Raw genomic sequence first — 23012 nt, forward strand, 5'->3', positions numbered from 1 at the left:
AGGTATCCAGAATTAAGGAAATACAAAAGAAGTAAGAGCTATGGTTCCTCTGCTCACAAGATATATTATCTGTATGAATATATGGTTCATAAACATTATTAAATTTATTCTTGTAAATGGATGTTTATGTAAGTTATCTTGATTCGTGTAGATTTTTCAGTATGCTTAATCCTTGTGCAGCTGACACTTAGCAAATTACTGAGTTTTGATTAGACATTTTAAGTAATTTCTAAAATAGTATGAGCTAGAAATTAAATGAAAAGCAGGTTGGACTTTAATTTCAGAAATATTAAATTTGGAGAGAATTTGTTATACATGTACATTTTCAGTGTGACACTTTTTTCCTTTTTTTTTTTTAAGCAACCTGTCACATAACAGGCGTATGCCAAAAATTGGCCCTTACCCAGATTATTCTTCTTCCTCATACATTGAGGACTCTATCCATCACACTGACAGCATTGTGAAGAATATTTCCTCTGAGCATTCGATGTCCAGCACACCTTTGACAATAGGGGAGAAGAACCGAAATTCAATTAATTATGAACGGCAGCAAGCACAAGCTCGAATCCCCAGCCCTGAAACAAGTGTCACCAGCCTGTCCACCAATACGACAACCACAAACACCACTGGTCTCACTCCAAGCACTGGCATGACTACTATTTCTGAGATGCCATACCCAGAGGAAACCAATCTTCATGCCACAAATGTTGCACAGTCAATCGGGCCAACCCCTGTCTGCTTACAGCTGACTGAAGAAGACTTGGAGACTAACAAGCTAGACCCAAAAGAAGTTGATAAGAACCTCAAAGAAAGCTCTGATGAGAATCTCATGGAACATTCTCTGAAACAGTTCAGTGGGCCAGACCCATTAAGCAGTACCAGTTCTAGCTTGCTTTACCCACTCATAAAGCTTGCAGTAGAAGTGACTGGACAGCAGGACTTCACACAAGCTGCAAATGGGCAAGCATGTCTAATTCCTGATGTCCCACCTGCTCAGATTTATCCTCTCCCCAAACAACAGAACCTTCCTAAGAGGCCTACTAGTTTGCCTTTGAACACCAAAAATTCAACAAAGGAACCCCGGCTAAAATTTGGCAGCAAGCACAAATCAAACTTGAAACAAGTAGAAACTGGGGTTGCCAAAATGAACACAATCAATGCAGCAGAACCTCATGTGGTGACAGTTACTATGAATGGGGTGGCGGGAAGAAGCCATAATGTTAATTCCCATGCTGCCACAACACAGTATGCCAATGGAACAGTACCATCTGGCCAGACAACCAACATAGGGGCACATAGGGCCCAAGAAATGCTGCAGAATCAATTTACCAGTGAAGACACCAGACTGAATATTAATTCAAGTCCTGATGAGCACGAGCCTTTACTAAGACGAGAGCAGCAGGCTGGCCATGATGAAGGTGTTCTGGATCGCCTGGTGGACAGGAGGGAACGACCATTAGAAGGTGGCCGAACTAATTCCAATAACAACAACAGCAATCCGTGTCCAGAACAAGATGTTCTTACACAAAGTGTTCCAAGCACAGTTACAGATCCTGGGCCATCAAAACCCAGAAGAGCACAGAGGCCTAATTCTCTGGATCTTTCAGCCACAAATATCCTGGATGGCAGCAGTATGCAGAGTAAGTGCAGACATCCTGTGTGTCTTTACTTAGGATCAGATTGTGTTTTCAATTAGTAACTATTTACCTTTATTTACCATTTTTGAAAAATAAGCCATTTGGCTGGGCCTTAGAAGTAATTACAGCATTTTTAAGAAAAATGTGATTAGAATTTTATCATAAAAGAATTAAATCAACATTAATAGTCATCAGAAAAATTATTATGTGCATTATATGCCTTCTGTTTCATAATACAGCTCTCAAACTGAATCAGTTTGAGACTCAAAATAGTAGTATGCTAGTGTAACTTGAGATACTTGTGAATATTTACAGCTATTATATCTACATTTAGGTTTTATTAAATTAACCTTAATAAATCTAGAAGTCCAGAGAAATTTCAAAAAATGTCTCTATAAAGAAACTACAAAGTTGTGCTCAGTTTCTTAGTGTGAGAGTTACATGTTGAGTCTCTCACACCTGTAGCATTGTGCTGTGGGCTCTTAGCAACATAAACAAAGTGATGTTTGGTTTCTGTCCCTAGGAGAGTTACAATACAAGAAAATCAAGCCTCCCCAAATCGGTAACAGTCATCATTACATAAAAGTCTCTATGTTATATAGTACATAGGAGAGAAAGTTAGGTTGTTTGGTTGTCAAGGACTTACAAGATGACCTGAAGAAAGGTTACAGGTCTCAAAAGCCCTTCTCCTTTGCTTGAGTGGCTTGTATTATGGACTAGTTGACTTACTCCTATTATCAGGCTTTGTTTCAGTAAGGCATCTTCTTAGGTATGAGAAGAGGGAATTACTAGAGAATTTGTACTGTAATATTGCTGTCCGCCCTCCCATAAAAATATTGTATGTATTTAAAGTTTCATCCACTGCTAGCTGGAATGATTCAATACATTTTACCCAAATAAGATTTCTACCAAAACTGAAGGATTTGAAAATATAGTTGGAAGCTTAGAATTTTCTCCAACACTTTTACCTTTTGAATTTTTTTTCTGTCTCTTTCTTGGCCCTATGGAATAATTCAACCCATTATGAAAATATTTGTCTTAAAGAATCTCAAAGCTTTTCACTGCCTACATAAAAGATAAACAAATGCTAAAGAAAAATCTCAAAAATAAGTTGGTTGTTGCCAAAAAAAAACATTGCCTGTTTTCATGACTTTAAGAAATGTCCATGAACACTGCAAACATTGATTTGATCTGTTTGTGAGTTGCAGCCCTAACCCTTTACTTTTCACCAGTTTCTTCAGAAATCATTCATTTTTCTGTACTTTTGTTTTCATAGGTGAGTCAACACAAGATGGCAAATCAGGATCTGGCGAAAAGATCAAGAAACGTGTGAAAACTCCCTATTCTCTGAAGCGGTGGCGTCCCTCCACCTGGGTCATCTCCACTGAACCGCTGGACTGTGAGGTCAACAACAATGGCAGCGACAGGGCAGTTCATTCTAAATCCAGCACTGCTGTTTACCTTGCAGAGGGAGGCACTGCCACAACCATGGTGTCTAAAGATATAGGAATGAACTGTCTGTGAAATGTTCTCAAGCCTACGGAGTGAAATTATTTTTTTGCATCATTTAAACATGCAGAAGATATTTAAAAAAAAAACTGCTTTGTCCCCCTGTCAGTACCCCTTCCCACTCCTGCAACCAGGACTTGCTTTAAATAGATTTCAGCTATGCAGAAAAATTTAGCTTATGCTTCCATATTTTTTAATTTTGTTTTTTTTTTAATTTTTTGCACTTTTGTTTAGTCTTGCTAAAGTTATATTTGTCTGTTATGACCACAGAATTATATGTGTGTGTATCAAAAGTGGTCTCAAAATATTTTTTTAAGAAAAAAAAAGCAAAAACAACATATTGCTGATAATCAGTTTGGACCAGTGTCTAGAGGTCATTAAAACAGAAGCAAATTAAGACAGGTTTGACTGCAGTGGTGTCTGATACTCATGTTTTATTTCTGGGCACGAGCTAGTCTGTGTGTTGATATGTTCCTGAACACACTCTCTGTTGGATGTTCTTTTCTCTTGTGTTTTGTTTGAATGTGCAATAGTCTGTAGGCCACAAATAAGCTTTCTTGTAAGCTCTCTTCCCAGTGGGTCACACATTCTTCCATAATTTGAACGCTTTTCTTCCCCATCTCCCATACTTTTTGTAGGTCAGTTCTTGACAGTGAATTTTGCACAGGAGAAAGCATTATTTCTTGCTTTCTCTCTCCTTAGCATGGAGAATGCAGAAATAAAATTTCAAAGGGCTTGAAACAAGGAACTACAAAACCTAATTTGAAAATGCCATTTCTTTTTTTTTTTTTTTAAAGATTTATTCATTTTATTACAGCCAGATATACAGAGAGGAGGAGAGACAGAGAGGAAGATCTTCCGTCCGATGATTCACTCCACAACGGGCCGGTGCTGCGCCGATCCGAAGCCGGGAACCAGGAACCTCTTCCGGGTCTCCCACACATGTGCGGTGTCCCAGTGCATTGGGCTGTCCTCAACTGCTTTCCCAGGCCACAAGCAGGGAGCTGGATGGGAAGTGGAGCTGCCGGGATTAGAACCGGCGTCCATATGGGATCCCGGGGCTTTCAAGGCGAGGACTTTAGCCGCTAGGCCACACCGCCGGGCCCAATGCCATTTCTTTTTACCTTCCAAATTCTAGGCTTTTTTTTTTTTTTTTTAAATATTTGGTTCTGGTTTTAGAAGTGTGTAAGAGCATGGAACAAAATATAGGAAATGAACTATCAGTCTTATTTTCCATTTTATTTTATATATATATATTCATGTTTCATATTCATTTTTATCCAAAAACTTACAAAGCTGTAGTGATAACATTTTTTAATAGGTTGATGGTTAAAGCAGTGTAGTATTATAGCTCTCTGAATAGGCCATCTTTGACTCAAATGGAATTACAGTTCTTGTTTATTATCATTTCTGAAGTAGTTCCTAGTATTCATCCTGCAGTATCTTTTATTATGTTCCCAAGACAAAGTGACTTTGTCAGAAGATGATTCCTCTTCCCATGACCTAAAACACTGTGTGGAAAAACCACTCAACTGGCCCGCCAGATCTCCCTGGGAGAAAGCATCACTGCCAAACCCTGCCCTGATTGAGCAGAACGAGACTTGACTTTTCTAAATTTTTCTGTGTTTCTTTGTTAATCTTGTTTTCATAATTTCTCCTTTGTGCCAGTTCTTCACATGACTTTTGATATGTGAAGAACACTTATTTATATTAGAGTACACTTTTTAGTGATAACATGTCCTTGAAATCATATTGTTTTTAAAAGCTTTGTTTTGGTTCTTTCATTGTTAATCATCTTCTCCAAAACAACAACCTCAGCATGCTTTTTTTAAAAAAATAATAAAGCACTTTTTGTCAAATAAGGCTTCTTTCCTAAACTCTAAGCACAAATTATTTTCTGTCAGTTTGCAAATATGATCATCTCACTTTTTTTTCTCAGAGTTCTTACTAGACATTTTCTAATTAGAGATTTCTTGGGAAGAAAAAAAAAAGTTAGCAGTAAGACACACACTCCCAAATTCTTGATTTACATTTTTATCTCATGAGTAATGTTTTCTCACTCATTTTGCTCTGTCTTCACCAGTAAGGTAAATTTCCAGCTGTTCCTAAGTTTCCCAGTTTGTTGTTCTAAAAACACTTCCTTTATGTGCTGCCTTCTATTATTTTATGAATTAGTTTATGATAGCACTTTTTATTTATCCAGCTGGATTGCTGAACATGGTTCTCAATTATTATAATTAAGGTTATTTTACTAATGCCCTGGATTTCCATCTTTTATGTTTTATTACCCTTCTCTTGATTCATATCCTCAGTAGATTTTTGCCATGTGATTCTTTTCATATAATTATCATTTTTTATCATATAATAAATTGTTTGCTTCTTCCTCCAGTAAATATTCACCTAGTTCTCTCTTTTTAAGATGTCTGTCAAATTCATTTCACGATACACTTTTCAAGGCTTTACAGGACAACTTTGAATCAAAATAAATTGTTCTTTCTCCAGTTTGCAGCATTTGAGGTCTAACTGATCTTTTCCTGCCAGAAGGATTAGGTTACATGTTATGCTGTACTTTATATTTGGGCCAGTTGATTGTAAGTTTTCCACCATTTTAACATGTTTCATAATATAATGCTTTAAAAATTAATATACCAGATTAGAAAACCTGTATAGTTTCCAGTTTTATGCAAACATATTTAAAACAAATAATTTGCTTTCCCCAGTTTTTGAAAGTAGACTCTTAAAAAAATGGGAAAAGTAAAAAATATTGATAATCTTAATAAATTTAAAATTAACATACACATAAGACTTTTAAAGTGTTATGTGCAAGCAAAATCCCTGTAAGTGACTTGAATTACTCACATGCTAACTTTATTCATCTGAAAACAAATATTTCCAAACGTGATATCTAACCACTAATCATAAAATTTTACATATGGAAAGCATTTTATTTTTTCTGAATAAAAAGCTATTCAGCTAAAAATTCTGAAATTAATGTCACTGGGTAGTGAACTTTATATAGCTAACTTTAAAATATGTCACCAAATACTAATATTAGTTCCTTAACAAAATCCTAATTAAGTACATTTAGATCACTGAACAGGCTTAATTTGCATTATGTTTTGAAAACAATTATAGTTAATTCTAAAAACTTTTTATAAATGCATAATTGGAAAAGAACACTTTATGTAGAAAGTTGTAGGAAGGTACATATTGAATGCTTGGTCATGCATACACTATTTCTTTCACATGTCAGCCATATGAGAGTTACAGCTAATATTCCCAGTTTATAAATTATTAAGAGAGGCTAAGTTACTTGCCAAGGGCTACATCTAGTAATAAACAAACGTGGGATTTTAATCTAGATGCACCCTTTTCCACATTTTTTTATCCACCCTACACTGCCGACATACTGCATGATAGCATGGATGTGTAATGTACTGGCATTTTGTAAGCAATTCAGTCATGCATTACCACAGTTGTATTTGGTATGTAAGCCAAACCAGATACCTTAGTGATATTTTAAGTTAGGTAAACATAGATGTGTGCTGTACTTACTGTTGCTTGAGATAGTAAATCAAGACAAAATTGAGTCCTATATCCATCATCATAGACCTTAAAATCGTCTTACTTCATTCCTCTAACATTTTTATATTGCAAAAATGAAGAAGGTAAAGTAAGTCTTAAGGGAGAAGGGAAGATAGCTTTTAGAAATAGAAACGATTTTTCCTGACTTGATTCCATACTAGATTTGGAGGAAAAAACATTAAATTGCACTCTCATCCATCCTTGACTCAATCTTCAAATTTTTGCTGTTAATAATTTTAGAAAATGTACTAATCCAGAAACGTAGGATGTAGGAAAGACATGGATAATGTCTATTTTCTAAAGCATTTTAGTGTAGCTTCCTTACATGTACCCACTTGTTCCAGAAAATGTACATTAGTTTTTAATGTAAACATAGTTAGGAAGAAACATAAGTGTTTCAGTGGAAATTGTTTAAAAATTTGGCAGATATTTTTACAGTGTTTTTTACTTTGGCTCTAATGCGAACTGCAGTACCTAGTTGGCTGTAGCAAATCTCCCTCTTGAAAAGTTTTTTGATGTTTTTTTGAACTTATGGACATGAATATTTCATTGGAGACCATTAGCTCCTAAGCCTTGATATTACGTTATAGTTCTATACAACATTTTATAAATTTATGTTGAACTTAGTGCCAGTTATAAGCAGGTTATTATGTAACTATTCACGGATTGCTTTATGTAATATTTTCTGTTCCCAGATAACTCCTCAAAGTTAGAATCTGTTCACACATGTTAGTTGATTATCTAGACCAGTCATTCTCAGAATTGTGTAACATTCCCATACATTGCAGGAGTCTCCTGCAGAGTGGGATATTTCTAAATATCCGTGCAATTTACTGACAGTGCACTCTTCAGCAAAATTGCATTTTAACTTTTAGCTACAAACTATGCAAAATTTTACCCAAAGGGACCTTTCATTCTTAAGTAAATCTGGCAAATCACTGTTTGAGACAGTTACACAGAAGTTAGTATCAGAAGTCTTTTTTTAGAAGTTTCAAGATCAAAAAGAAAACATGGGGTACTCTAGTGTGCCTACCCATTACTTTCTTTAACTCACCTCATGGTTTATGACTTAACCTGCACTGCTCCTCAGTTATCTGACTTGCAGTCTTGTGTGTCAGGAAGTTTTCATATTCGTTCTGTTTCTCTTACCTAGTAGGAAAAAAAGGGGAATCGTTGTCCTTGTCTCAGTCATTCTTCAGGATTCTTGGCTAACGTCTGAGTCTCAGTTCAGAGAAAATCACTTTAGTTCCTTCCATCTTTTCCTCCCCAGTCCTATTTTAATGACATTATTTTTTTATTTAAGAACACATAAAAATACGTTATGTTATATTCATTATTCCAGTTAAGTAATAGTTCAATAGTTTGATAGAATTGAGAGTTAAGATGTTATCATTTGACCTTGGATTCAGCTATCAAACTACCGGCAAGCAGCACTTAGCTTTTGCATTATCTAACATTTTCTATTAAATTGTCGAGTTTTATGATAACGAAAAAGTCATGCACACAGGATTGTACATCATCACCATTAGAAATTTTAACCTATGTTGCAGGAGCTTAGTGTTATGATTGAGCCACAATGTCTTACATATTTCTTTGTAACCAATATTAACACTAAATGCAAGATTAACTATCAAAAGCAAGCTGTATAATAAACAAATATTATCTATGAACAATTTTGTAGACCACTTTTGAAATACTTACTGTTTGCAACATAGCCTGGACTAGAACAACTTTGATTTAAGTTTTCAGTGACTGTTTAAAGTTGAATGTCCACATAAAGAGAAGTTAGAAGTTTGGATCATCACAGATGCTTTTGAAAGGAAATATTTCAGAGGAATTTATGCTGTATGATAAAATTATACCCCAAATAAACCTATGATATCTTAAAAATTCTAATTCTTCTTTTACTATGATGTTGTTAGTATTACTATTGGACATTGTAAACATGCACATTCATTTTTAAAACTTAATTTGAAATGCAAGTGCAAATTTAGATAGAAGGACTCTTTAGAACTGAATCAGGTAAACGGCATCCGGTTTATGATGAAATTTTACAGCAGATTATTAAATTTAAAGCTACAGCTTGATTCCTCTCTCCCCCAAATTTTAAAACACCACGTGTGAAGTTTTTTCCACTTTATTTATACTTTGGGATTTCAGAAACATCTTAATGTTTTATATTCACTCTATAGATATAACATTACTTAAAAACTCAGGGCCCCTTTTGTCTCTTTGTACATTGAAAAAGTTCAACTGATAGCAGTTAGATCTGGTTGAAAATTTTAAGTGTTGGTTGCACAGTTCATTTAGTGTTTCATCTTACTATTTTGCTTAATTCACATAGGCATAATATCAGATTTCATTCATCATAATAGCTTGCCAAGTTCTTGTAATTACTGAATATAGGGAATGACTCAACTAATTGGTTACATGTTGCAGCAAATTTAGGCCTTAGAGTTAAAGCACTCACTTGAAACCATTTTGTTTAAATAACTATACATGATGGGACAAATCATTTTATTTTGTTTTTTAGTAAGAGGACTTAAGCTAGTTTCATGTGAAGTAAAATTTTCTCAAGAGATCATTTATAAAACTTTTTTCTAAAAGTAAATTATTAAGTTTATAGCTTCAGGAATGGCTTGGATGATTTTGAGAAGGTGACGTATGGTATGGTAAGCCAAATAGAATTTTTCTTTGAGTAAGACAAGTTCAAGCTCTAAATTGGTATGCTGTATATTTAGAATTCTAGTAGTGAAGTTACTTATAAACAGTGTATCGCAGGTGCTCTACCAAGCCTCTAAAACGTTAAAGAAACATTTTAAAACAAGTTTATCGGTAAGAAAAACTAAATTACTAAAAGATGCAATTCAAAGATAGGTCCCGCTTTAACATTGAATTGTTTGACTTCTGTGACTTTTCTTTTTCTGGTCACATTTATTTATTTAAGCAATTTTTGTATGCCTTTATTGTTTTATTTCCATAGAGATTATATTGTGTAAGTGTTTGTATAAGCTGGAATCATTTTTAGTTTTCTGTTGATAAGTTTTCAAATGAAGATACATGAATAAATGTAAAATACACTAAGCTTTAGGGTGTTGTGGTAGCTGAAATGTGGAGTTTTGTAGCTGCTATGCTTTTTCTGAATGGACAGGAGAAACATAAGCTGCAGAGTATTCCTTTCTGAGGGTGCTTTTCTGGAGAAAGAAAGGCTGAAAAATATTGGCACTTCCTCAGAACCCTCTTTTGTTGTTAACGGGTATCTTTTGTTGGTGTGTTTTGCTCTTACATTTCAGATAGACTATCATATATAAATTTATGAAAAATTACTTTCAGTTATTTTGCTTTTGTATAATCCATCTGAGACCTTGCTATGCTGTATAAGTTGTGTTTGATGGATCAGTGTGAGTATGAAATAAATTACTTTTCTTTTGTATTATCTATGGATGCCACTATGAAAGCTGACATTAAGCCACTAAAGAGTTTTCTATGAATAAGTGTAAGTAAATGCTTTGATATATATAAACCGAAATAAAAAGATTGTATTGATACAGAGACATTGGAGAAGGAGACTTTAAGACAGTTCTTTAGGTTTAAAAAAAAAGGCTTGCTGTAAAATGGTGCATTATTCCATTTATTAAAGATCATATTAATGATGACAATTAATTGTAGTTTTTTACTTTATTAGATAACCAGAAACTGAGTACTAGCAGATTTAAAATCTTTTGTTCTAAGAATAATAACTTCTAATTACTTTCATAACTCAGTATGTCACATCAAAAAAATCAACTAAAATTAGTAGTTGCTACTTCTGATCACCTACTATATACCAGGCCCTTTGTCGGTTATTTTACATACATTGTAGATAATTCTCATATTGTGGGAAGTACAGTATAATAATACAATTAGGGTAAAATATAATATCCCCCTTTTATAAGTAAAGAAACTGAGAGTCAGGAAAATTAAACACTTTGCCCAAAACTATAGAAGTAGCAGGTGATGAGATTCTATCACATATTCCATTTTGCTTGATCTATGCAGCTTGCATTCACTGTGGCAAAGGAAACTATAAATGAAAATGTTTTAGTAATTAACTAGGTAGCCGGAAACACACGAAGTAATATATTTTTGCATATATTTCTTATTTGAGAGACATACTCTGATCCACTGATGACTCCCAAATGTCCACAACAGCAGGGGCTGTTTGGGATAGGCCAAAGCGAGGAGCAAGGTACTCAATCCTGGTCACGCCGTGGGCAGCAAGCATCCCAGGAACTAATCCATCTGCCTGCTGCTTCCCAGGTGCGTATGAACAGGTAGCTAAAATGGAGAAGAGAGCCCGGACTTGAACGTAGGCACTCTCAAATGACCTGCAGATGTCTCTCATGGTGCTTTAACTGCTGGGCCAAATGCTTGTTTCGGTGAAGCAATTTAGGGTAGCAAAACAACTATTTTTCTGCGAAATATTGTGTGCTTCTCATCATCAACTTTTTGTTAGATCAATGTATCCATAACGTGGTACATGGATTTATGAAGGGGACACATTCTTGACTCCAAATTAATTCAGCATGTTAGCTAAGTATCTTAAAGTGAGATTGTGGGAGAATCCGTGGAAAAATCATATTTAATAGGGTGCTGGGCTCTTTATTCCTACATGCCAAGGAAACTTTCACTAGAGCCTTTCACAGGATCTGCTGTAACCTTAAATCCTACTTATTTTAGGAATAATGTACTTGAGTTACCTTTTTTGTTTTGACTTGCATGCCTAACCCTACAATCTGTTATAATTGCAGTTCTCAACAGAACACATGGTAGTACCTAGTGTCCTGAGGACATGTGGTGATATGGGGGAAACACAATAATGACCTACCACAAACAGTTAATTCCATTTATCCATGCCTCCCCTTTTCCCAGTCTATCATCTTCTCTGCAAAGGACTGACTAAGCCAATAATTCACCCTCTCCTTTATTCAACAGAGTTCTTCAGATTAAAGGCCACATTGTCCTAATGCATTAATAAGCAGTTAATTGTATGTGCTCAATATGTGTTGGAAGCCAAGGAAGACTTCAGCTGTGAGAATGATGGTTGATTAGACCTTAAAAGGATGGGTGGAATTTGGTAAGAAAGATTTAAAACAGTATTTGAACTGAGCAGAGTTAAATAGACTGGAAATAAAACAGACCTAGTAAATATCCAACAGATAACTGGAATCTGAAAGCTGGATCCAGGTTTTTGAACCTGCTGTCAAAGATGATAGACCAGAAGAGAAGCCAAGTGGAGACGTTTGGGCTGATAGGTGAGTAGAACATGTTATGTAGGTAAGTGATTAGGCTGTGGGTCTGAGGACAACTGCAAGTAAAATGCAATTACCATACTGACTGCTGAGTTCCTTTTATGGAGGGACACCCCCAAAAATGTTTTTTTTAAACACCCAATGTATAGGGGCTGGCACCGTGGCTCAATAGGGCAAACCTTCCCCCTCATGGATCAGTGTCCCATGTGGGCACTGGTTTGTGTCCCAACTGCTTCACTTCCCATCCAGCTCTCTGCTTATGTCCTGGAAAAGCAGTGGAGGATGGCCCAAAGCCTTGGGACCCTACGCCCATATGGGAGTGAAACAGCAGATGGAAGATCTTTCTGTTTTTCCTTCTATCTGTAAATCTTTCTAATAAAGATAAATAAATCATTTTTAAAAGGAAAGCACCTAGTGTGTGGCAGAAACAGCTGACTCTTTAGTTGCTCGCCAGATTGGGAGAAAATTACAGCAATACATTACAAATGTGGGTGTGAAACTCCAGACTCCGGTGGAGACATATGGCAAGACTAGTTAATCAAGTCTTGTTGAATCAGAGGCATAAGCCCATTTGAGATAACTTTTGTTACTGCCTTAAAGTATGAGAAGGAACTAAGTAGACAGGAGGTGAGCAAAGATCCCCACTCAGAGTTGCAGCATCCACAAAGCCCTGGAAACCCAAGAATGGAGGCTATCTGGGTAAGAGGACATTCATAAGGACAAGGATTGGGAATGTCAACTGGAAGGATGTAGAGAGAGCTATCGTACTTTGCTAGGAGTTAGACCTGCCTTAGAAATCAACGAACAAATTTAAGCAAAAACTTGCAGAACAACTCTGTTGGTAGTAGAGAGAATGGATTGCGCGACAGGGAATCAGATGTAGTAACATGTAGATCCGTGTGGCCCTGGCAAGAGCTATGTGAACCTCAAGCAAAGTTAAGTAAGTGATGGTGGAGAAGAGGAAGCACATGGGATGAGGGTTAAAGAGACCTAATAAACCGTCAAGACGAGCACGAGGTAAGACAAACTTCCAAGTTCCTTTTTTGGCGAGGGAGCGATAATCCCCCAGAGAAGTTAAAAGATCTCAGGAACTGGGCAGTTGACGAAGGATCCTGTTAAGTCATGTGTTCAAATTTTTTATTTCAAAATTATGTGCAAATGCTTTTTTCATCTGTTCTCTCTGTAGTGATCCATCAAGTACAGACTTTCCAGAATAAGTAACAGAAAGTCATTTTTATGTTTGAATTAATACCACATCAGGTTAACTTGTGTTGAGCTAAGATTTTTCGTTTTGTTTTGCTTATTAGAAATTTCATTTATTTGAAAGAGTTATAGAGAGAAACAGTAAGAGAAGGCGTCCATTCACTGCTGTAATCCCCAAGTGGCCACAGTAGACAGAACTGAGCCAGGAGCTTCATCTGAGTCTCCCACATGGGTAACAGGGGCCCAAGCACTTGGGCCACCTTTAGCTGCTTTTCCCAGACAATAAGCAGGGAGCTAGATTAGAAATGAAGCAATTAGGACTTGAACTGGTGCCTTTATGGGTGGCTAAAATCCTCACCTTGCATGTACCAGGTTCATATCCCAGCTGTTCCACTTCCCATCCAGCCCTCTGCTTGTGGCCTGGGAAAGCAGTAGAAGGCAACCCAAAGCCTTGGAACCCTGCACCTGTGTGGGAGACCTGAAAGAAGCTCCTGGCTCCTGGCTTTGGATCAGCTCAGCTCCAGCCATTGCAGCCATTTGGGGAATGAATCAATGAATGGAAAATCTTTACAAACTTTCTTTCTGTAAAATTTGCCTTTCAATAAAAATAAATGAATCTTTAAAAAAAAAGCTTGGCTTCAAAAATAGCAGGAACAAAATGTCTTAAGATTGTGGGTGGTGAAAAGATGAGACAGTTGTATTGAGTTAAATGTCATGCAGGATTTTAGAACCACCCACTTTTTAATATTTTATTTTTTAAGTAAATAATTGTATTAAACTGGCTTATCTATAGCACGTGTTGATGTTCTTTAGTACTCACATCTTCTACAGACAAGTTTGATGGAAATTCAAAACTGGGGTTGGTGTTATATCACAGTGGGTTAAATTGCCACCTGGGTCACCAGCATCCCATATGAGTGCCAGTTCAAGACCTGGCTGTTCTATTTCCCATCAATCTCACTGTTAAAGTGCCTGGGAAACAACATAAAATAGCCTGAGGACTTGGATCCCTGCCACCCACATGGGAGACCCAAATGGAGCCACAGGCTCCTGGTTTCAGACTGGCCCAGCCCTGGCTGCTGCTACCACTCAAGACTAAACTGACTGAAGCTCCGCCTCTTTGTCTTTTCCTTTCTAACTCTACCTTTCAAATAAATAAATCGATCTTTCAAGAAAAAGATCGAGTCTCCTCAGCTGAGTGAGTTTTTTAAAATGTATTTTTATTTTGAATTCTGAATTATGTGGTAAAATTTCGTGTAGGCTGGGACTCCTCCCCAAACTCCCCCCCCCGACAGATTTTTCCCATTTTACTATAATAGTGTAGTCCTTCATAAGGAATCATAATTCTGTTAGTCTCTTATTTAAGTGTACGCCGACATTGTTGGTACCGACAATGTCAGACAGTCCAGCATCCCATTGTCTGCACATGTCCAACAGTTTCATTGGGAATCCATCTTTCGTCTGAAAGCAGGGATGCATGTTCCATTATTCCCCCACATCTGTGTATGATAGACCCCAGTACTCCATCACTATACATTTCCATGGTCGAGAAGCCATGAAACAAGGTCAACAAGTGGTATGAGTTAGAACAGCCACAACAACAACATGAAGAACCAATTACAGCACCATGAAAACACACTCCACGGCCTAACCAACACATGAGTAACAAAAAGGAAACACAAAAGTCTCTTGGGAAAAATGATGCCACTGTGTAATCCATGAGCCAGTGATAAATTCAAGAAGAGAAAAGGAATTATTTGGAATAAACAAAACTGAAATAAAAAAATCAAAATGCGTGAGATACAGCCAAAAAAGCAAACAAACAACTAAAAAACAGTATGGATCAGATTATTGAAGTTACACTTTCCATGTTGGTTTCATTATATCAGAGAGAACATATGGTATTGGTTCTTTTGTGATTGACTCATTTCACTGAGCATGACGGTCTCTAGATGGGACTACCTGGTTGTAAATGGTATAATTTCATTCTTCTTAATAGCTGAATAATATTGCATGGAGTAGATGTACCACAGTTTCTTTAACCACTTTTCTTTGGACGCACATCTGGATTGTTTCCATGTCTTTGCTATTGTAGATTGTGCTGCTGCAAATATAGGGTTACAGATCCCCTTCTCAAAGGCAGATTTCACCTCTATTTGGGTATATTGCTAGGAGCAGGATAGCTGGGTCATATGGCAGGTTTATTTGCAATTCTCCAAGCACTGAGTGAGTTGTAAAACTGTTATCCACAAGTAATTAATCTTCCTTTTAAAAAATTTTCCTTGCTTCAAACTATCTTGTTTCACTGATTTTATCAGGTCACGGGATTCAAGTTCCCTAAGCTGAAATTCCAGGTTGTCTACCACGCGGAAGCCATACCACCTTCCATCTTCACAGTTTACAGCTACTTATTAGACGTCTTCCTTTCGACTGGAAGAAACTTACCTGCTGGTCACCCAGTAAGTTATTCTGTGGGTTTTGTGACGTATCTTCGGCATTCAAAATGGGCAAAATGATGGGCACTGAAGAAAGATGTGGGTGAGCTATATTATGAACAGGCATACCAAGAACTTTAAACAAACGAATACCGTTAGCACCCACCATCTACACTCAAACCAGAAAGAGTGTGAGTATATGATTTTGAAAAATAGGTCCTTCAGTTGAACACTTTTTGTTTTTTGGTTGTGCTTTTACTCCTTTTTCAAGTTATGTTAGTAAAACAGCAAAACATTGCTCTTGGCTCTTCTACAGCTAGTCTGTGCGCCACTCTGGCCACTAGGTGGCTCTCTTGTTTCAGGTTCTATGGCTGAAGGCCGCTCCCTTTGCATGGACTGCTGCCAACTTTGCCTAGCAAATCCCTTCTAAGGCATTGTGAATACTCAGACGGACAGGCTCTGACATTTAAAACATCTAGCGCTTTTTGGGGGGGTGAGAAGATTTGAGTTGGGCAGAAAGTTTCCCCATGACAGCATAAATATTAAAGCCATCCTTAATGACCTCATGACCCTATATTTTAGCCTGCAATAAAATGTACAGTTTCTGAGACACTGATAAGAAGTATCTAATAATCCAGTGTTATCCAGACATCTTAATGGAACCCTAACATTTGGCAAAATTCTGTCAAAGTTCAGATGAGTCCTGTGAAGGCATTCTGTTTTTAATTTTTATTTATCTACTCTTTTAAATATTTATTAGAGAAGGGGGAGAGACAGCTACAGGCTTACTCCTCAAATGGCCACAGTGGTTGGGGCTGGGCCACGCAGTAGCTGGGAGCCTGGAGCAGAATCTAGTTCTTCCCCTTGGGTAGTGGGGATCCAACGACTTGAGGTGTCAGCTGCCTCCCAGGGCATGCATTAGCAGAACCCGGAATTGGAGACCAGCACGAGAGTCAGAACTGAAACCCAAGAACTTCAGTATGGGATGCAGGCATACCAACTGGCATCTTAACCTCTTAGCCAAACACCCGGCTTTATGAAGGCAGTTTTTAAAAAAATTTATTTTCCTCCAGGTCTCCCACATGGGTGCAGGGTCTACAAGGTTTTGAGCTGTCCTTGACTGCTTTCCCAGGCCACAAGCAGGGAGCTGATGGGAAGTGGAGCTGCCAGGATTAGAACCGGCTCCCATATGGGAGCCCAGTGCTTTCAAGGTGAGAACTTTAGCCGCTAGGCCACAGCTCCGGCCCTCATGAAGACATTTTAAAAGCAAACTCAGATTTAAGATTTTAAGATTAATTATTTTCTTGGAAGAGTTACAACGGAAGAGAATGAATTAGAGAAGAAAGGGGGAATAAAAAGAGAGGAGATGGATGGAATTGCTGGTGTGCTCCCCAGGTGGCCACAATAGCCAACACTGGGCCAGAGGAAGGTTAGCAGTCAGGAGCTTCCTCTGGATCACCCACGTGGGTGGCAGAGACCAAGACAGTTGGGTTGTCCTCTGTTTCTTTTCCCAGCCCGTTAAGCAAGGAGCTGGATTGGAAGCAGAGCCGCCAGAACACAAACTGGCACTCAAACGGGATGCCAGTGTCACAGAACAGCAGTAAGGAAGGCCACAATGTCATCTGGGTTTTAGATTATAAAAATATCATTGACTTTGATTTTCTTGATATTTAATGTTTCTAGGAAAGAATTTCTGATAATTTTCTCTTTCCTGATCACTTTTTACCTATTGACAGAAACAGGCTCTGTGAAAAGGTCAATATAGTTTGCTCAGGGCAGAATATGAATGACCTAGGCTTGGGAGACACAAGCCCAGTGATGTTTAATGAATTTTGGGGAGTATTCCAAGGTGGTCAAATTCTATTCAGAATTTATGTATTCCATGACAGTAAATTTCTTAGTTTTGGTCACAGAGTGATCATACACTGGCTTGGCTAGAAAGGGGAAGTTGGTTGTTTTTTTTTAAGATTTTTAAAAAAATTTTATTACAAAGTCAACTATACAGAGAGGGAGATCTTCTGTCCAATGATTCATTCCCGAATTCCTGATTCACTCCCCAAGTGACTGCAATGGCCAGTGCTGCACCGATACAAAGACAAGATCCAGAAACTTCTTCCAGGTGTCCCACATGGGTGCAGGGTCCCAAGGCTTTGGGCCATCCTTGGCTGCAGGGAGCTGGATAGGAAGTGGAGCTGCTGGGATTAGAACCGGCTCCCATATGGGATCCTGGCACGTTCAAGGCAAGGACTTTAGCCGCTAGGCCATGGCGCCGGGCCCGCAAAGGGAAGCTTGAAAGTGGAGGTCCATTTCTCCCAGGTTCGAGATTACTTTTTTTAGAATGTGACTGGTTTTAGTAACTTCCAAAAGGGGTATTGAGACGAAGCTACAGAAAAGATCATTAACTGATTAATTTGAAGAAGAGCATATCCGGGTATAGAGAAGGAATGTATTAAAAAAGAAGGGAGTATCATACAAGACTGTTGCAGGTGGCTAGGGGGACACATCTACATGCATATCACCCAAGACAGAGTGACACCTGCCTTTATTAGGGACAGTTTGGTTCTAGTGCCCTAAAACTGCATTGCTACAAATATGCAGAATCAGTGAAGAACCTTTAATGTTAATTTGTGTGTCATCATTAGGACAAAGAGAACCACTTTTCCATTAATGGGAAGCATGTGTGTCTCTGAGTTACCATTAAGATGCATTCAGATATATAAACTGACAAAAAGTTCTCCAATTATAAGAACCTATTTGGAAATTTGGGGTGCTCAAAGTACATATTAAGACCTCATTTAGTAAAGATGGAAATGAAAAATGAGTGGCCGGCGTTGTGGTAAAGTGGGTGAAGCTGTTGCCTGTGATGCTGGCATCCATGTGAGTGCCAGTTCATGTCAGGCTGCTCCACTTCCCACCCAGCTCCTTGCTAATAGCCTGAAACGCAGCAAAGGAAGGCCCAAGCACTTGGACCCCTGCCACCATGTGGGAGACCGGGAAGAATCTCCTAGCTCCCTGGCCCAGAGCTGGCCATTGTAGTCACCTGGGGAATGAAACAGTGCAGAGAAGATAATTCTCTCTCTGTCTCTCCCTCTCTCTGGAAGTCCTTTAAATACATAATGCTTTTTAAAAATAAAGGAAAAAATGCAAAAGGGAAGAATGAATCACAGCATGTATCTCAGAGTGTTGATTCTTCAGAGATCACACCTGACTCACTCAACATTTGACTTTTCACCATTGGGCAGGGGCGGGAGGGAGAGTGTGGAACTCCAGACTTTCTGAGAGATTTACATTGACATACAGTCCCCAGTCCAAAGCAGGTTTGAATAATTAAAACAAGATCAGAACCTGGGTTCTTCAATCCACTGACCACAGTTCTAGAAAAAGCTGATAGTCTGCATCATTTGTCTATCTGAAGTTAGCCACCCAGTTGTGTGCTGTTTTTATTTCAATATCTTTCAGGTGGAAACTTGGCTTTCCTCAAGTCCACCAACTCCCAATTGCCTTATTTCCAACAAGGTTACTTATTTGTATTACTTTCCTAATCTTCATAAACTTTTGGTTTGTACCTGTTCCACGAACTTTCATTTTAGCTAACATGAACAAAGGTGTAAAGAAATCCATGGCACATCTCTGCTTCGCTGGGAGGTCCACTGTTGCTTGCTTTCTTTCTCTTAAAACCTGAACAGGAAGAGGATTGAATGCTCATTCATAGGGTCAATCACTACTTAAAGGAGGGGGGGGAGGCTGTGTTAGCCTATCCCAAAATGGCTTTCCTTAAACTCAAAACAAACATCATGAAACAAATGAAAAGCTCAGAAGTCACTCTATACTAAAAGTCTACATTTTTTTTTTTAAATAGCTGTTTCTCTTTCTTTGTACATGTCTTTACACTTGAAGAAATGTCAAGAAAAAGTAGAACAGGGAAACTACTCTTGGGAAAACAAGGTGAGACAAAGGATTTTTCAGTTCAGCCCTTTAGAAGCATAGGATAAATGAAAAAACATTCAGAAACGTTTGCTCTCAGTCAAGCCCCTTGCTTCAGGGAAACAGCAATAAAGCCTGAAGCTGTGTGCTGTTAGCCTAGGAAATTGGCCCCAGTGACCCTCTAGCCTTGCAATTAAGACTTATTGCTATTATCTCTCACCGAATGTTTCTAGTTATAATTCTGGGTTATTCATTATTACAGTTGCTCCTGTTAAACCATTAAGTGATGTGCTTTAATCTGTTTAAAAAGTTAAGGAGAAAGCTGTTATACACAGGTTTTTCTTTAGCAAGCTACAAAATCCCCTCTCAACCCTCCATTTAGCGTCATCCTCATATATTTGAAATGCTGTCTTTACTTAACGTTTTTCTGATTTTCACTTGAATTTTGAAGGCCCAGATTTCACTGTTAGTACACAGTGGAGATATGTTTACATATTACATAAATATAAGTAGATTTATAAAAATAAATTTAGTATGCAATGGATATTTTTAACTTTAGTATGCAATGGGTAATTTACAATTTTGTTTTGAGAGACGTTATTGATGTCAGTAATCCTGCTAGACTGGCTTTTCTAGACCAAAACATGAGTGAAATTTAGGCTAGAATACAGAATACAGGTAGGAGTGCCTCTTTTTAAGCAAGTCTGCTGCCTGAAAGCTGGGATTTTTAGAACAGAAAATGATTCTTCAAATAAGGGAATTCATCAATACTTTTGTTTAAATAGGCTCTCCTCCAGGGCAGATAATCTTTGAGTAACACATTTGATGTGCAAATCAACATGCATCTGAGTAACTTATGGGGGTTAGATGGAAAGTATGTGCAAATTAGGGCAATATAAGAATCACTAATTTTATGCAAAGTAACAATCTGTCTTTGTGGCATTTAATTCTCCACAACTTTTTCTTGTACCTTTTTAAATAAATCTCTCCCCACTTAAGGCTCTATTAACTTAAGTAAACTCCCCAAGCAGTGGTGCTGGGGGGAGAAAATTAACTTCCCAACTAAAAAAAAAGAGGGTAAAAGTTTTTTTTATTTTCATGATACAATTCCACAGGCTCAGGAATTTTCCCTTTCACCCTGCCCATCTCCCCATCCCCACCCCACTGTTTTCTCTCTTATTTTTACAATAGTGTATTCCTTCAGCCAAGAAAAGGGGTGGGATTATATAAATTAATATGTCTTCCATTTCAAGTTTCAAAGTAATTAAAATGAATTGGACTCTGAGTTTATTAATTTTTAAGATTATATTTCAACTAAAATTAGTTAATTCAAACAGTTCCTTGAATTATTCAGATAAGCCCCACTTTGTGTCTTGTTTGTGTGTGTATGTAATGAACAGAGAGAGGAGACACAAACACAAAGCGACAAACTCATAAAATAGGAACAGTGACTAGAATAGGAGAACTTCAAAGGTCAGAACTCTTGGAGCAGTGGGGACTCTTACATAATTATTCACATGTTAGAAGTGGAAAACCAGGAGCTTTGTGTCACAGAAACGTTGCAGGCCACTGTAGGAAATGATGATTAAAGTAGACTAATTCCTCTTTGGTGCTGAAGAAGACACCAGAAAAACCCTCTTTCCATCTTTTCCCAGTGAACCAGCAGACATGATAGGTGCTCCTGTGGACACTCACTGGTTCTATACCTTCATGAAATTCAACAACTTACATTTTTTAGATGGATGGCTTTGCTTCACAGAATTTAAAGTTGTTGCATTTAGATTGTGATGTAGGCCAGACATGGATCTCATTGTCATATTCTAGCTAGGTATCTTTTGCTTCTTGAAAAAAATGTCATTTTTCTGGCTTTGCATCTGAGTAAATAGGTTTTATCAACTATAATTAAAAGTATGTCTTTGGTTAGTATGTAGGCTGGTTACTTTGAAGGGATTATATACTAACTCTTTAAAATCTTGTAAAGGGCCTGGCTGCGTGGCCTAACGGCTAAAGTCCTCGCCTTGAAAGCCCTGGGATCCCATATGGACGCCGGTTCTAATCCCAGCAGCTCCACTTCCCATCCAGCTCCCTGCTTGTGGCCTGGGAAAGCAGTCGAGGACGGCCCAATGCATTGGGACACTGCACCCACGTGGGAGACCCGGAAGAGGTTCCTGGTTCCTGGCATCGGATCGGCGCGCGCCGGCCCGTTGCAGCTCACTTGGGGAGTGAAACATCGGACAGAAGATTTTCCTCTCTGTCTCTCCTCCTCTCTGTATATCTGACTTTGTAATAAAAATAAATAAATCTTAAAAAAAATAAAATAAAATCTTGTAAAATTCACTAATTCACATATTCCATAAATGCTTGAGCATGCACTTTTTTGTTATAACTAACATTTGGAATAGAAGGGATTTTTTAAAAGATTTATTTATTGTTTTGGAAAGGCAGATTTACAGAGAGAAGGAGATAAAGATAGAAAGATCTTTCATTGCTTCAATCCCCAAGTAACAATAGCCAGAGGTAAGCCTATCCAAAGCCAGGAACCAGGAATTTCTTCCAGAGCTCTCAAGTAAGTGCAGGGCCCCAAGGCTTTGGGCCATCCTCCACTGCTTTCCCAGGCCACAGAAGAGAAGCTGGATGGGAAGTAGAGCAGGTGGCACACAATTGGCACCCATAAGGGATCCCAGTGCGTGCAAGTTGAGGATTTAGGCTCTGAGCCATTGCATCAGGCTCAAATGGATTTTTTTCCTTTTAAGATACAGGCATTGTCCCCATCCACTGGTTCTCTCTCCAAAGTGAACAATGGTTGGGGTTGGACTTAGCTAAAACCAGGTCTCCCAGTTGATTGACCCATGACTACTACCCCTCTGGGTCTGCGTTAGCAGAAACTGCAGCCAGGTATCAAACCTAAGTGTTTTAATGTAAGAATCGCATTGCCTTTTTTTTTTTTAAGAATTTATTTATTTTGGCTGATGCTGTGGTATTGTAGGTTGGGTCACTATCTACAATGCCTGCAATCCATGTGGACATGTTTGAATCCTGGCTGCTCCACTTCCAATCGAGCTCCCTGCTAAAGGGTCTGGGAAAGCAGTGTAGGCTGGCCCAAGTGCTTGGGGGCCCTGTCACCCACGTGGAAGACCTGGATGAAGCTCCTGCCTCTTGGCTTTTTACTGGCCAAGCCCTGGCTATTGCTGGCATTTGAAAAGCAATGTATTGGTTGGAATGCCTTTCTTTCTGTTTTCCTCGCTCTCTCCTCTCTCCCTCGCTAAAACTCTGACTCTGCCTAAGTAAATCTTTGGACAAAACAAACGAATTTATTTTTTTGAAACACAGAGTTACAGAAAGAGAGGGAGAGACAGAGAACTTCTGTCTGCTGGTCAATTCCCAAATGCCCACAATGGCCAGCATGCGGACAGACCAAAACACTTGTC

The 23012-nt window shown here is 38.1% G+C and overlaps 1 protein-coding gene across 1 annotated transcript in view; it reads left to right on the forward strand.

The window, feature by feature from the left end:
* BMPR2 (bone morphogenetic protein receptor type 2) overlaps positions 1–3923 on the forward strand; it is a 108784-nt gene extending 104861 nt beyond the window's left edge. The window contains exons 12-13 of the mRNA XM_058664865.1: positions 361–1640; positions 2914–3923. Of these exons, the coding sequence (XP_058520848.1) occupies positions 361–1640; positions 2914–3161 (1528 nt within the window). The 3' untranslated portion in view covers positions 3162–3923. The remainder of the gene's footprint in view (positions 1–360; positions 1641–2913) is intronic.
* The last annotated feature ends 19089 nt before the right edge of the window (positions 3924–23012 follow it).

The sequence above is a fragment of the Ochotona princeps genome, chromosome 5 (genome assembly GCF_030435755.1).
Source record: "Ochotona princeps isolate mOchPri1 chromosome 5, mOchPri1.hap1, whole genome shotgun sequence".
NCBI classification, from domain to species: Eukaryota; Metazoa; Chordata; class Mammalia; order Lagomorpha; family Ochotonidae; genus Ochotona; species Ochotona princeps.